Source organism: Lepidochelys kempii, chromosome 3, assembly GCF_965140265.1.
Source record: "Lepidochelys kempii isolate rLepKem1 chromosome 3, rLepKem1.hap2, whole genome shotgun sequence".
Taxonomy (NCBI): domain Eukaryota; kingdom Metazoa; phylum Chordata; order Testudines; family Cheloniidae; genus Lepidochelys; species Lepidochelys kempii.
The window spans coordinates 59,328,894-59,341,176 of NC_133258.1; the positions used below are offsets into that span (position 1 = coordinate 59,328,894).

Genomic DNA, 12,283 nt, shown 5'->3' on the forward strand with positions numbered 1-12,283 from the left:
CCTTGCCAGAGGATGTTGTGAAGGTCAAGAATATAACAGAGTTCAAAAAAGAACTAGATAAATTCATGGAGGATAGGTCCATCAATGGCTATAAGTCAGGATGGGCAGGAATGGTGTCCCTAGCCTCTGTTTGCCAGCAGCTGGGAATGAGCATCGGGATGGATCACTTGACGATTACCTGTTCTGTTCATTCCCTCTGGGGCACCTGGCACTGGCCACTGTCGGAAGACAGGATACTGGGCTAAATGGACCTTTGGTCTGACCCAGGAGGGCCATTCTTATGTTCTTTCTTTCTTTCTTTCTTTCAATTTATACGCAAGATAAGTTCTGTTTAAGCAGAGTACTTACCATAATGAACAGAGTCAGTCACACTTAATAAATACGAATTCACTGTTAGGAACCAGAACTCTGAGTATGTAGAACGTGTTTGACAGATTCTTAGGATTACCACAAAATCATGTAAAAACTGCTTTATTGGTTGCAGTTAACATGTTACAATAAATATTGATCCCAAACATGAAATCAACCATTGATGACAAGGACAAGCAAGATCCCTGAAGAATTACGTGAAATTGGACAACGATGTTAATTAAGGAGGCATCTTGTAAACTGGAATCATTTCACTTTCTTGGGCATTGCAGCTACGAACAGCTCATAAACAGCGTAGCATGTTCCTGAAATGGAAAGAGACAAAAGATTAAGTTTACAGAAAGGTACACATACAAATTGAGCTGCAAGTTTGAGATTTTGTAAAGCAAAGACTTTCTTGCAGTATGTAGGATCCAGTTAAGAGACAGACCTGACCTAAACCTCACAGCAAGTGAGGTTACCTAGAGCCTCAACTCAAGCTTCGCTTGGAGCACTGAAAAGTTTTTACCAATGAAATTTTACCTTTTCTCTTTTCAGGAGCAGCTTTAGGGTAATTTTATTTTTTATATAAAGAAAACACTTGAAGTTGTATTTATGTGGTGAGTACTCCTAACAATCTGGGATTGTTTAGTCTGCAGAAGAGAAGAATGAGGGGGGATTTGATAGCTGCTTTCAACTACCTGAAAGGGCGTTCCAAAGAGGATGGCTCTAGACTGTTCTCAATGGTAGCAGATGACAGAACGAGGAGTAATGGTCTCAAGTTGCAGTGGGGGAGGTTTAGATTGGATATTAGGAAAAACTTTTTCACTATGAGGGTGGTGAAACACTGGAATGCGTTACCTAGGGAGGTGGTAGAATCTCCTTCCTTAGAGGTTTTTAAGGTCAGGCTTGACAAAGCCCTGGCTGGGATGATTTAACTGGGAATTGGTCCTGCTTCGAGCAGGGGGTTGGACTAGATGACCTTCTGGGGTCCCTTCCAACCCTGATATTCTATGATTCTATGAACAGACAGGTTAAATCAGGCTTTCAAAAGATTGTTTCAGTTTCAACCTAAGCTTAAAGTTTTTTGAATTTACCGTCTAACAACACTTTGCTTGGCCTTATTATGGAGTGCTTTTAACATGAGTGCACACACACACGACTTGCCATTCACATTTTAAGACAACTACTTTTCAGGTTACACAAGAAATATAACTGTTGAATAATACAGTTTTCTATCAAACCTTACCAAAAACCGTTAGAGCCATGGTGGTTCTATACAGCAAACCATCTGCTAGTCCACCCTTAAGATGCACTGGCATTCCATTATCCTCCTAATGGAAAATAATAAAAAAATAGGAACATGAATAATCTTATGTGCATGCTGTTTAAGTTGTTCATTAGATATTCTAAATTTACCAAATATTACACGACCTACAAATAATTATTTTTGAGAGCTGGGTAGCCATATCATTCTTTCCAAATATTGTTCGTTTTCATTCTTTTTGAAGAATCCTTTTTAGCCAGTATGTTCCCACATATTTTTTAAGTCAGTAACTTAAGAGTCAGTCAATCTTGTCCTTCAAGTTTTTTTTAGAATCAAAAGTTAGATACTACATTCTGATGTTAAGGTTATTTGGAAGTTGAAAATCTCAGCATCTTTCATCCTATTATATCAGTACATTATGTTAATATAGCATCTTTCATCCACAAAATAAGCAGCCCCCAAGGTGCTTTGCAAACTTTAATAGAATTTTATCCAGTGCAAATGATGGCACTTGTGCAGTGGAATGTGGCACAATGTTTAGTGCCAGAATTCCCTAGATGAGTTTTCTTTAGAATGAGAATTGTAGAATTTCGCCAACTGAAATGACATGGGAGTTTAGGTAGGAAGAGCAGTCACTCAAATTAAGGTTTGGGCTAGGATACTCCTCGTCTTGTAAGAGTGCCACAAGCAATCAATGCCCCAATCATCCAAAAGATAGCAGTCTAACAGGAAGTCCTACTTCCACCACTATGTTGGGATATTAATTCAGGTGGAAACCATACCTCCTTCTGAGTCTCTAATACCACTTTCTATAAGTCTTCTCCTGGGACTTGCCCCATCCAAGTTCTGAGCAGGCTCAATCTGGCCTATTTTAGGAGATTTGTTATGTATAAAGTTTATGTTGGTATGGCTACAGGCTAAGCATTAAAAACCCCACAATCCTTTAACTATAGAAATACATCAGTATGTAGTGAATTTGCTGCGTGATGCTTTTTCACATGCACTACCTAAGTATTTACAAAAACAACAAGGAGTCCGGTGGCACCTTAAAGACTAACAGATTTATTTCGGCATAAGCTTTCATGGGTCAAAAACCACTTCTTCAGATGAATAGAGGCCTAAGTATTTGTTTTCTCCCATACATTTTCTACTTTTCATTTGTTCTATGAACACACTTTTTGTACCTGGAACTATTTCATTTATCCCATCAGAAGGCTAGTTCAAGAAAGTGAAACAAATTCATATATTTTAAAACCATGTAACACTATCACTCAAGCAGTCAAATTGTACAACAGTTGACAAGTCAAAAGATGCACCTTCTTCCATGTACAGAGCACTTCAATAACATGAACACTGCTTAGTCAATTTGAAATATTAGTTTTCCAAGTTATTCCCATTTAAAATGTGAAAGCAGATCTTCTCTACTTATTCCTCTAAACTATCTAATTAAATGCTAGAATCAAAGAACTGCACAAAATATCGATACATTCTATCAAAGTCTTTTCTATTTGCGATAAAATTACACATTGATCGTGCCTATTCAATACCTGAAAAAGCTTCTGCTTCTCTGGAACTCTGTTCGCAGCTTGTCTGCGTGAAGCAGTGCTTATGGTCCTCTGGGAAATTTGCCGAAGAGCCTACAATTACAACATATAGCACTTTAAAAAGCTAGTTATACTTATCCACACTGAAGTGAAAGTTTTCCTAACAATTTACGGCTTACACATATTTCTAAAATTACAATGATGAGGGGGTCTTAGCTTTCCGAAACTTGGGAAATGCATAATATTAAGACTAGTCAACTGGAGGACTCAAGTTTTATGGAAGAGATTCAGGGTGTTTTTTGTTTTATTTCCACTCCAACAAACGATTACTGTTTAACGGGTAAAAGCAGAAGCTATAGTTGCATGCTCTCTGTTTCTTCTCTTCTGTGCCAAAGACTAGGCTTATGCTGCAGCACTAAAGAAAAACAAGTCTTAATCAGTTTAATTTTGTTGCGCTGAGTCCTAAGATTACACAAGCCTAGAATCTCATTTAATTACCATAGGTCTGACAGAAAAAGCTACACGAACTGCAAAAATGTTATCTTGCTCATAGCTTTCTACTAAAGTCACCTTTCAAATGATCTCAGCCCAACGTCTGACCAAAATTCATTCAGTCATTTTTGAGTTAGGTACTCAACCATTCTAGCCTTGACAACTAACCAAATCACTGCTGATCCCCTTACATGACACGGATGGAGTGACAGCCCATTACTACAATGGCTCAAATTATTTATCTCCCACATTGCTCAAAAATGGTAATACCAACTGCACCTTGTCCCTCAAAATACACCCCAAGTCTCAGATCTATCCTGTATTCCCTCATCTCCACTGTACACATAGGACCTCTAGAAGAAAAGAGAAGACACCAAGGTTATGTCTACCTCACTGAACACCTGCAGCTGGCCGATGTCAGCTGACTTGGGCTGCAAAGCTATTTAAGGGTGCTGTAAATGTTCACCTCTTTGCTACACTTCCTCTAACTGCAGTGTCTGCCTTAGTTGGCAGTTTGAAACCTTGACCCAGAAAATGCATCCCCACCAATAGCCTGCCTAGATGGCTAAATTCCTCCAGGAGAATGCAGCTTACAAAGCTCAGAATTAAATATATGACAGATTGAGATAATGAAAGAAGATCTTGCTATGGAATGAACTTCCAAAAGAGTCATGTCCAGAGTCTTCCCATCTTCACAACAAGATGCAAGACCCTCCCTCCCTTTTGATAGAGCTTTTCCATCACAGACCTTCAACTAAATATTTAATTTACCTGGGAAACCCATCCCATAGCAATGGAGCCCCTCAGAAAACCCTAACCTTCATAAGCAGAAGGGACAACAGATGCTCTTCCACTTTTAAGACCGAAGGCTATTTAACCCTTAAAAACCAGTGCCTAAGCACCACTAAGCAGAAGGCATTCATCCTTTGAAAACTGTATCTACTGGAGTCATAACGGATTAAGCATTCACGTTAAATCGATCTTGCCCGTGACACCACGGGGCAGAGCGCTGCACCCAGGCTGTTTCTCAAAGGTTCATTTCAGCTCAACGGGCAACCGCGGACAAAAAAGCAAAGGCGACAGCAGGCTGCGGCTGCCTACATAAGCCCCAACTGCGGCGATTCCCGCTGTTTTGCGCGGCCGGCGACGTCGAGCCGACGTCCCCACGGGCCGAGGGAAGAGCCAGCGTGACCTTGCGGCACCCGAGCAAGGGCCTTCCTCAGAGCCGCCGGCTCCCCCGGAGCGCGCCGCAACCGCCGCCGGGCGAACGGCGGGGCCCCCGGGGCCGCTCACGGTCAGGGAGGCGGGGCAGGGCTCCCCTGCAGCCCTCGGGGCGCCAGGCCGCTCGCTGCCCTCCGCCAGGGGAGCCTCAGGAGCAGCCCACAGCGCGGCGAGGCCTGGACGGCGGGAGAGACCCAGGGAGCCGCCCGCGCAGCTGAGGGGCAGGGGACGCTGCGGCGGGGAGAGGAGACGCGCGGGGCCCAGCTGCCCCCGCGCTCCCGGGGAGGCCCGGCCGCGCTCACCAGCAGGTTCCGCAGCATCTTGGCTCTGGTCCCTTCACCTCGCACCGGGAAACAAGGACACCGGAAGCGGAAATCGCTCGGCTGGGGCCGGCCGCAGCCCGCTCCTACGCAAACGCACAGCCTCCTATAGAGAGGACGGGGAGGTGGCTAGAGCGGCTCTATTAAACTCCTAGAGCGTCGCTAGTCATGTGGTACCCGCCCTCCCGCCGGAAGCCCCGCCCCCGTCGGTGTGGCCTCCGGGCTCCGACGCCTGCGCAATGCGGAGTCTATGGTAGCGGGGCGGGGCGTTCCCTGCGGCGGCTGAGTCCCGAAGGCCCATCGGCTCGCCGGGGTTCCCCAGCTCGGTTCCCGGCTTGTTCAGGGTGAGCCGCTGGCGGGCCACGGGCGGCTTTGTTTACCTGAGCGTCTGCAGGTGCGGCCGCGGTTCCCCGTTCCCGGTGTTTGCCCCGCCTGCTCTTACAAGTCTCCATTGAGGGAGAGTCCACCGCCTCCCTAGGTGGTTTATGCCAGCGCTTAGCCACCCTGACAGGAAGCTTTTCCTGATGGCCAACGTAAACCGCCCTTGCTGCGATTTAAGCCCCATTGCTTCTTGTCCTATTCCCAGAGGCTTTTTTCTCCCTCCTCCTTGTAGCAACCTTTTATGTACTTGAAAACTGTTATCAGGCCGCCCCTCAGTCTTCTCGTCTCCAGACTAAACAAATCCAGTTTTTCCAATCTTTCCTCGTGTTTTCCAATCTTTCCTCGTGTTTTCTAGACCTTTAAACATTTTTGTCGCTCTTCTCTGGACACTCTCCCGTTTGTCCGCATCCTTCCTGAAATGTGGTGTCCAGAACTGGACACAGTACTAGAGTTGAGCACCCGTGGGGAAAAAAAACACTGCATGCTCAGCACACACCGGCAGCCCCGCGGATCAGTGCCTCCCCCTCCCCCCAGTGCCTCCTGCCCACCAAGGACCCCGCCGGTCAGTGCCTCCCCCTCCATTCCGCGGATCGGATGTTCAGCAGCATGGTGGAGGCGCTGGGGGTAAGGGGGTCAGGGGTGGGAAGAGGCAGGCGGGGGAAGGGGTGGATGGGGAGGTGGGGCCAGGGTCGAGCATCCCCTGGGAACTAGCTAGAGATGTGAAGGGTAACAAGAAAACATTATACCAATACATTAGAAACAAGAGGAAAACAATGCACAAGGTAGGGCCATTACTCGAAAGGGAGAAAAGACAGTAACTGGAAATGGCAGAAGCACTAAATTACCTTTTTGTTTCAGTTTTCACCAAAAAGGTTAGTATTGACCTGATGTAGTGAATGCCAGTGAAAATGAAGTAGGATCTGAAGCTAAACTAGGGAAAGAAAAAGTTAAAAATTACTTAGGTTGTGTCTACACTACACAGAGTTTAGTGACGTGGCTGTGTTGCAACAGCCATGTAAAAGGCATGCAATGTAGCCGCTGTTTGTCGGCTGTCCTGCCGGCAAAAAAACTTCCATCCCCAACAAGCGGCATTTGCATTGTCAGCAGGAGAGTGCTCCTGCCGACAATGCACTGTTCACACTAGCGCTTGTCACAGAAAAACTTTTGTCTTTCGGGGGGAGGGTGGGGTGTCTGAAAGGAAAATTTTTGTTGTTCAATTGCCAGTTTAGATATAGTTTTAGACAGTCTTCAAGTCACCAGGGCCTGATGAAATACATCCTAGAATACTCAAGATGACTGAGGAAATATCTGAGCCATTATCGATTATCTTGGAAAACACGAGAGATTTCAGAGGATTGGAAGAAGGCTAATATAGTGTCAGTCTATAAGAAGGGGAATAAGGACAACCTGGGGAATTACAGAATAGTTATCTTAACTTCAGTACCTGGAAAGATAATGGAGCAAATAATTAAGCAGTTTGCAGACACCAGGTCCTAGAAGATAATAAGGTGATAAGTAACAGTCAACATGGATTTGTCAAGAACAAATCATGTCAGACCAACCTAGTAGCTTTCTTTGACAGGGTAACAAGCCTTGTGGATGGTGAGGAAGCAGTAAATGTGATATATCTTGATTTTAGTAAAACTTTTGATACTGTCTCACAACCTTCTCCGAAGCAAACTAGGGAAATATAGCCTAGACCAGGCGTGGGCAAACCTTTTGGCCTGACGGCCACATATGGGTGGGGAAATTTTATGCAGGGCCGGGGCAGGGGTGTGGGAGGGAGTGTGGGGTGTGGGAGAGGGTGTGGTGTGCAGGAAGGAGCTCGGGGCAAGGGATTGGGGCAGAGGAGGGGTGTGGGTGTATGAGGGGGCTCAGGGAAGGGGGTTGCGGTGCAGGAGGGGGCTCAGGGCAGGGGTGCAAGAGGGGAGCGGACTGCAGGAGGAGGCTCAGGGCAGGGGGTTGGGGTGCAGAAGGGATACGGGGTGCGACAGGGCTCAGGGCAGGGAGTTGGGGTGCAGGATGGGACAGGGGGCTCAGGGCAGGGGGTTGGGATGCAGCAGGAGGCTCAGAGAAGGGGGTTGGTGTGCGGAGTGCAGGAGCGGTTCGGGCTCCAGCCCGGCGCCGCTTACCTAAAGCAGCACCAGGGTGGCAGTGGCGCATACTGGGGCCAGGGCAGGCTCTCTGCATGCCTGCCCTGGCCCCACACTGCACCGTTCCGGGAAGCGTCCGGAACCACGTCCCTGTGCAGCCCCTGGGGGATGGAGGGCACAGGGCTCAGAGCGTTGCCCTTGCCGTGCCTCCGGGTACCTCCCCCGAAGCTCCCATTAGCTGTGGTTCCCTGTTCCCAGCCAATGGGAGCTGCAGGGTGCGGTGCCTGGAGGCAAGGGCAAAGCATGGAGCCCTCTGCCCCCCCGTCCGGCCCCTGGGGCCACAGGGACATGGTGCCAGCCGCTTCTGAGAGCGGCGTGGGGCCCGCGGGCCGTAGTTTGCCCACCCCTGGCCTAGACGAACCTACCATAAGGCATAACTGTATAATATGTAAAACTGAACAACAAGCAACAAAATTTACAAAGTTGTTAAAAAACACATTGTGTTATTATTTGTTGATTTAAAAACAAAATAGTTCTCCAACTTTGAACACGATAATTAGAAAACAATCAAATATTGTAAATAAAAATATAAAACAACAGTTATATTATAACACACTGAGACAAGGGGTACTCATCCAATACGGTAAAGGAAAAACCAAACTTCAAGTATGTGTCATCATACTTTCTTACTATTTTCTTTTTTTGGGGGGGTGGCTCATTTGGTGTAGCTCTGATGGTCTGGACTTTCCTTATCTTCTCCACCAGTACACCACTATTCCATCTAAGCTGTGCGCGTGTGTGCGCGCACACAGATCCTAAACCCCGCGCACACAGTGAAACACCGCGCGCACAAAAATTTGGACAGAAGCACAATAATTTGCACAGAAGAAATTTTTTGTGCACATGGACTGTCAAAAATTAGAGGGAACACTGCAGTGCACCCAAAAATAAATGACTCCATGTCAGTCTGAAATACTGCTTGCCACTTTTTACAGTTGTAAATGGTATACTGTGTGTATGTTGATAGGTTATCTTGCAGGGAAACTCACCATTGTACTTGCAAGAATTAAAATTGACATATTGCAGCTTGTTGGGTTTTTTTAATAAAGTTTTTTCTGTACTCTGTCCAACATACACAGCTCAAAACGTTACTTTTATATAGCTTTTACTTAGATTACAGAGTTATGTGGAGTTAAAGATTTACTAAGAGCTTGACCGGAGCAGTTGCGCTAGCGGATCACCCCGGAATGTGGTGTGGCCCACCTTTGGGCTGCAGCCCACAGTTTGGAAGCTCCTGGGTCAGACAAACACCTGTCAGGAATGGTCTGCTTATTACTTAGTCCTGCCCTGAGTGCAGGAGACTGGACTAGATTACCTATTGAGGTCCCTTCCAGTCTTATGATTCTGTGCCCAGAAGCAGAAACTTATGTGCCTAGGGGACTTTTAGTCTGAAAATATAGGTGCTGAACAATTTTAGACATGTAAAGGCATCCGATGAAGTGAGCTGTAGCTCACAAAAGCTTATGCTCAAATAAATTTGTTAGTCTCTAAGGTGCCACAATACTCCTTGTCTTTTTACAGATACTGACTGTCAAGGTTCCTTCCCCACTCTGAACTCTAGAGTACAGATGTGGGGACCTGCATGAAAACCACCTAAACTTACTTTTACCAGCTTAGGTTAAAACTTCCCCGAGGTACAAACTATTTTACCTTTTGCCCTTGGACTTTATCGCTGCCACCACCAAACGTCTAACAGGTATATAATTGGGAAAGAGCCCGTTTGGAAACATCTTTCTCCCCAAAATCCTCCCAACCCTTTCACCCCCTTTCCTGGGGAAGGCTTGATAAAAATCCTCACCAATTTCCATCGGTGAACACAGACCCAAACCCTTGGATCTTAAGAACAATGAAAAAGCAATCAGATTCTTAAAAGAAGAATTTTAATAGAAGAAAAAGTAAAAAGAATCACCCCTGTAAAATCAGGATGGTAAATATCTTACAGGGTAATCAGATTCAAAATATAGAGAATCCCTCTGGACAAAACCTAAGTTACAAAAAGACACAAAAACAGGAATCTACATTCCATTCAGCACAGCTTATTTTCTCAGCCATTTAAAGAAATCAGAATCTAACGCATATCTAGCTAGATTACTTACTAAGTTCTAAGACTTCATTCCTATTCTGTCCCCGGCAAAAGCATCACCCAGACAGAGAGAACCTTTGTTTCTCGCCCCCTCCAGCTTTTGAAAGTATCTTGTCTCCTCATTGGTCATTTTGGTCAGGTGCCTGCGAGGTTATCCTAGCTTCTTAACCCTTTACAGGTGAAAGGGTTTTTCCTCTGGCCTGGAGGGATCTTAAAGGTGAAATCACCCAAATCACAGATAGGGTGAAACGCTGGCTGGGATTTCTTCCTGGAGCTCTAGGAGAAAACAGTTAATAAGACACATGCACCTCTTAATATACTACCAAGTATATAAAGATTAACAATATTTTCCACATCTCAAGGACGATTTTAACCAGTTGATTCTGGGAAACTTTCACGGGAGAGTGCATCAGCCACTTGTTAGAAGCTCCTGAGATGTGTTGGATGTCGAAATCAAAATCTTGGAGAGCTAAACTCCACCAAATAAGTTTTTTGTTATTTCCCGTGGCGGTATGAAGCCACTGTAGCGCAGCATGGTCGGTTTGCAGGTGGAAACGCCGTCCCCAAACATACAGGCATAGCTTTTCCAGAGTGTAGACAATGGCATAACATTCTTTTTCACTGACTGACCAGTTGCTTTCCCTCTCAGACAGCTTCTTGCTGAGAAACGCTACAAGGTGCAATTCTTGATCCAGTCCTTCCTGCATTAAAACTGCTCCCACACCACGCTTGGACTCATCTGTGGATACTAGGAACGGTTTGTCAAAGTCTGGGGCCCTTAGTACAGGGTCAGACATGAGTGTCGCTTTAAGCTGGTTAAAGGCCTTCTGACGCTCTTTGGTCCACTGAACGGCATTTGGCTGTTTCTTTTTGGTTAGGTCTGTCAGTAGGGTGGCGATTTGGCTGTATTGCGGTACAAATCGTCTGTGATAAATGGCCAAGCCTAAGAAGGATTGAACCTGTTTCTTTGACTTTGGGACAGGCCACTTTTGAATAGCATCCACTTTGGCCTGTAGGGGGTTGATAGTTCCTTGACCCAACTGGTGTCCAAGGTAAGTCACTCTGTTTAGGCCTATTTGACACTTCTTAGCCTTAACAGTTAGTCCTGCCTCCCTTATGCGCTCAAAGACTTTTCGTAGATTTTCCAGGTGTTCTGCCCAGGAATCCGAAAATATGGCCACATCGTCAAGGTAGGCGACTGCATATTCTCCTAATCCCGCCAGGAGACCATCTACAAGTCTTCGGAAGGTGGCAGGTGCATTCCGCAGCCCGAAAGGGAGTACATTAAATTCATACAGCCCGACGTGTGGTGAAGGCTGACCTTTCCTTGGCGGATTCATCTAGCGGTACCTGCCAGTACCCCTTGGTTAAGTCCAAGGTAGAGTTGCACTGGGCCCGTCCCAGTTTCTCTAATAGTTCATCTGTGCTTGGCATTGGATAGTTGTTGGGGCGAGTTACAGCATTTAGCTTACGGTAGTCCACGCAAAAACGTATTTTCCCATCTGGTTTGGGAACTAGAACCACTGGAGATGCCCATGCACTGCCAGAGGGGCGGATTACACCCGTCTGTAACATATCCTGGATCTCCCATTCTATAGCAGTTTTAGCTTGAGGAGACACCCGGTTGGACTTTAATTGGGTGAGCATTACCTGTGTCAGTGGAGTGGTATGCCCCTTCAGTCAGTCCTGGGGTGGCTGAGAACATTGAGGTTATCCTAGCTTCTTAACCCTTTACAGGTGAATGGGTTTTTCCTCTGGCCAGGAGGGATTTTCAAGGTGTTTACCCTTCCCTTTATATTTATGACACAGACTAACACGGCTGCTACTCTGAAACCTTAAAATTTGATCTGTGGGATGCATATGCTATCAAAGCCACTAGAGGGCTACTTCACTACTCAGAATGAGCAGAGCATGTCAAGAGTGTGCAACACTGTATCTTAAACATTTCTAATAAAGCCTTTTGGGGGTGGGGGAGAATGAGCAGAGCTAATGTGTGCTGGAATAGCAGAGGGGAGGCTGGGCAGATGTGGTGGGAGAGCTAATACCAAAATCATCTTAATAAATTTAGGAGCATAACACAAATTCTCTCTCTCTCTCACACACACACATGACAAGGAGAGTTCAAAAATCAAAACAAACCAAACTGTATTTTTTTAATCTTTTTTTTTTGTGGGTCTGACTCATGATTATTGAACCTTTGGGATTGGCAATACTGATCATTTTAGTTTCTCAAAGACTAGATTGCATACAGTATTCATCAAAATGATGACATATCAGCTCCATGTCTGTCGCAATATGGCCTTGCATTTGGCTGCATCAAAATATGTTGTTCAAAAGAGTCCAGCTGACTAAATCACTCTGTAGAACCAACCTATTCTTATTATTTACCACTCAACCAATTTGTGTTATCTGCAAATTTGACCAGCAATTATTTTATGTTCTGTTCCATTGTGAAAGGTTCTGAATAGAATTGG

At 45.6% G+C, this 12,283-nt stretch overlaps 1 protein-coding gene and 1 long non-coding RNA gene across 3 annotated transcripts in view; one reads left to right on the top strand and one right to left on the bottom strand.

Moving 5' to 3' along the window:
• Nucleotides 1-455: 455 nt before the first annotated feature.
• COX7A2 (cytochrome c oxidase subunit 7A2) lies at nt 456-5,282 on the bottom strand. The gene is made up of 4 exons (XM_073336481.1): nt 5,175-5,282; nt 3,163-3,252; nt 1,598-1,682; nt 456-674 (listed from the first exon to the last, which is right to left on the bottom strand). Exons 1-4 carry the CDS (start codon nt 5,190-5,192, stop codon nt 616-618), a joined length of 252 nt encoding a protein of 83 aa, XP_073192582.1. The 5' UTR covers nt 5,193-5,282; the 3' UTR covers nt 456-615.
• Nucleotides 5,283-5,294: 12 nt separating this feature from the next.
• Nucleotides 5,295-12,283, top strand: part of LOC140908714 (uncharacterized) — a 30,187-nt gene continuing 23,198 nt past the window's right edge. The window contains exon 1 of one of the 2 annotated variants that reach the window (XR_012157969.1): nt 5,295-5,536. This is a non-coding gene — a long non-coding RNA (uncharacterized lncRNA). The remainder of the gene's footprint in view (nt 5,537-12,283) is intronic. The other variant, XR_012157968.1, reaches the window with a different exon arrangement.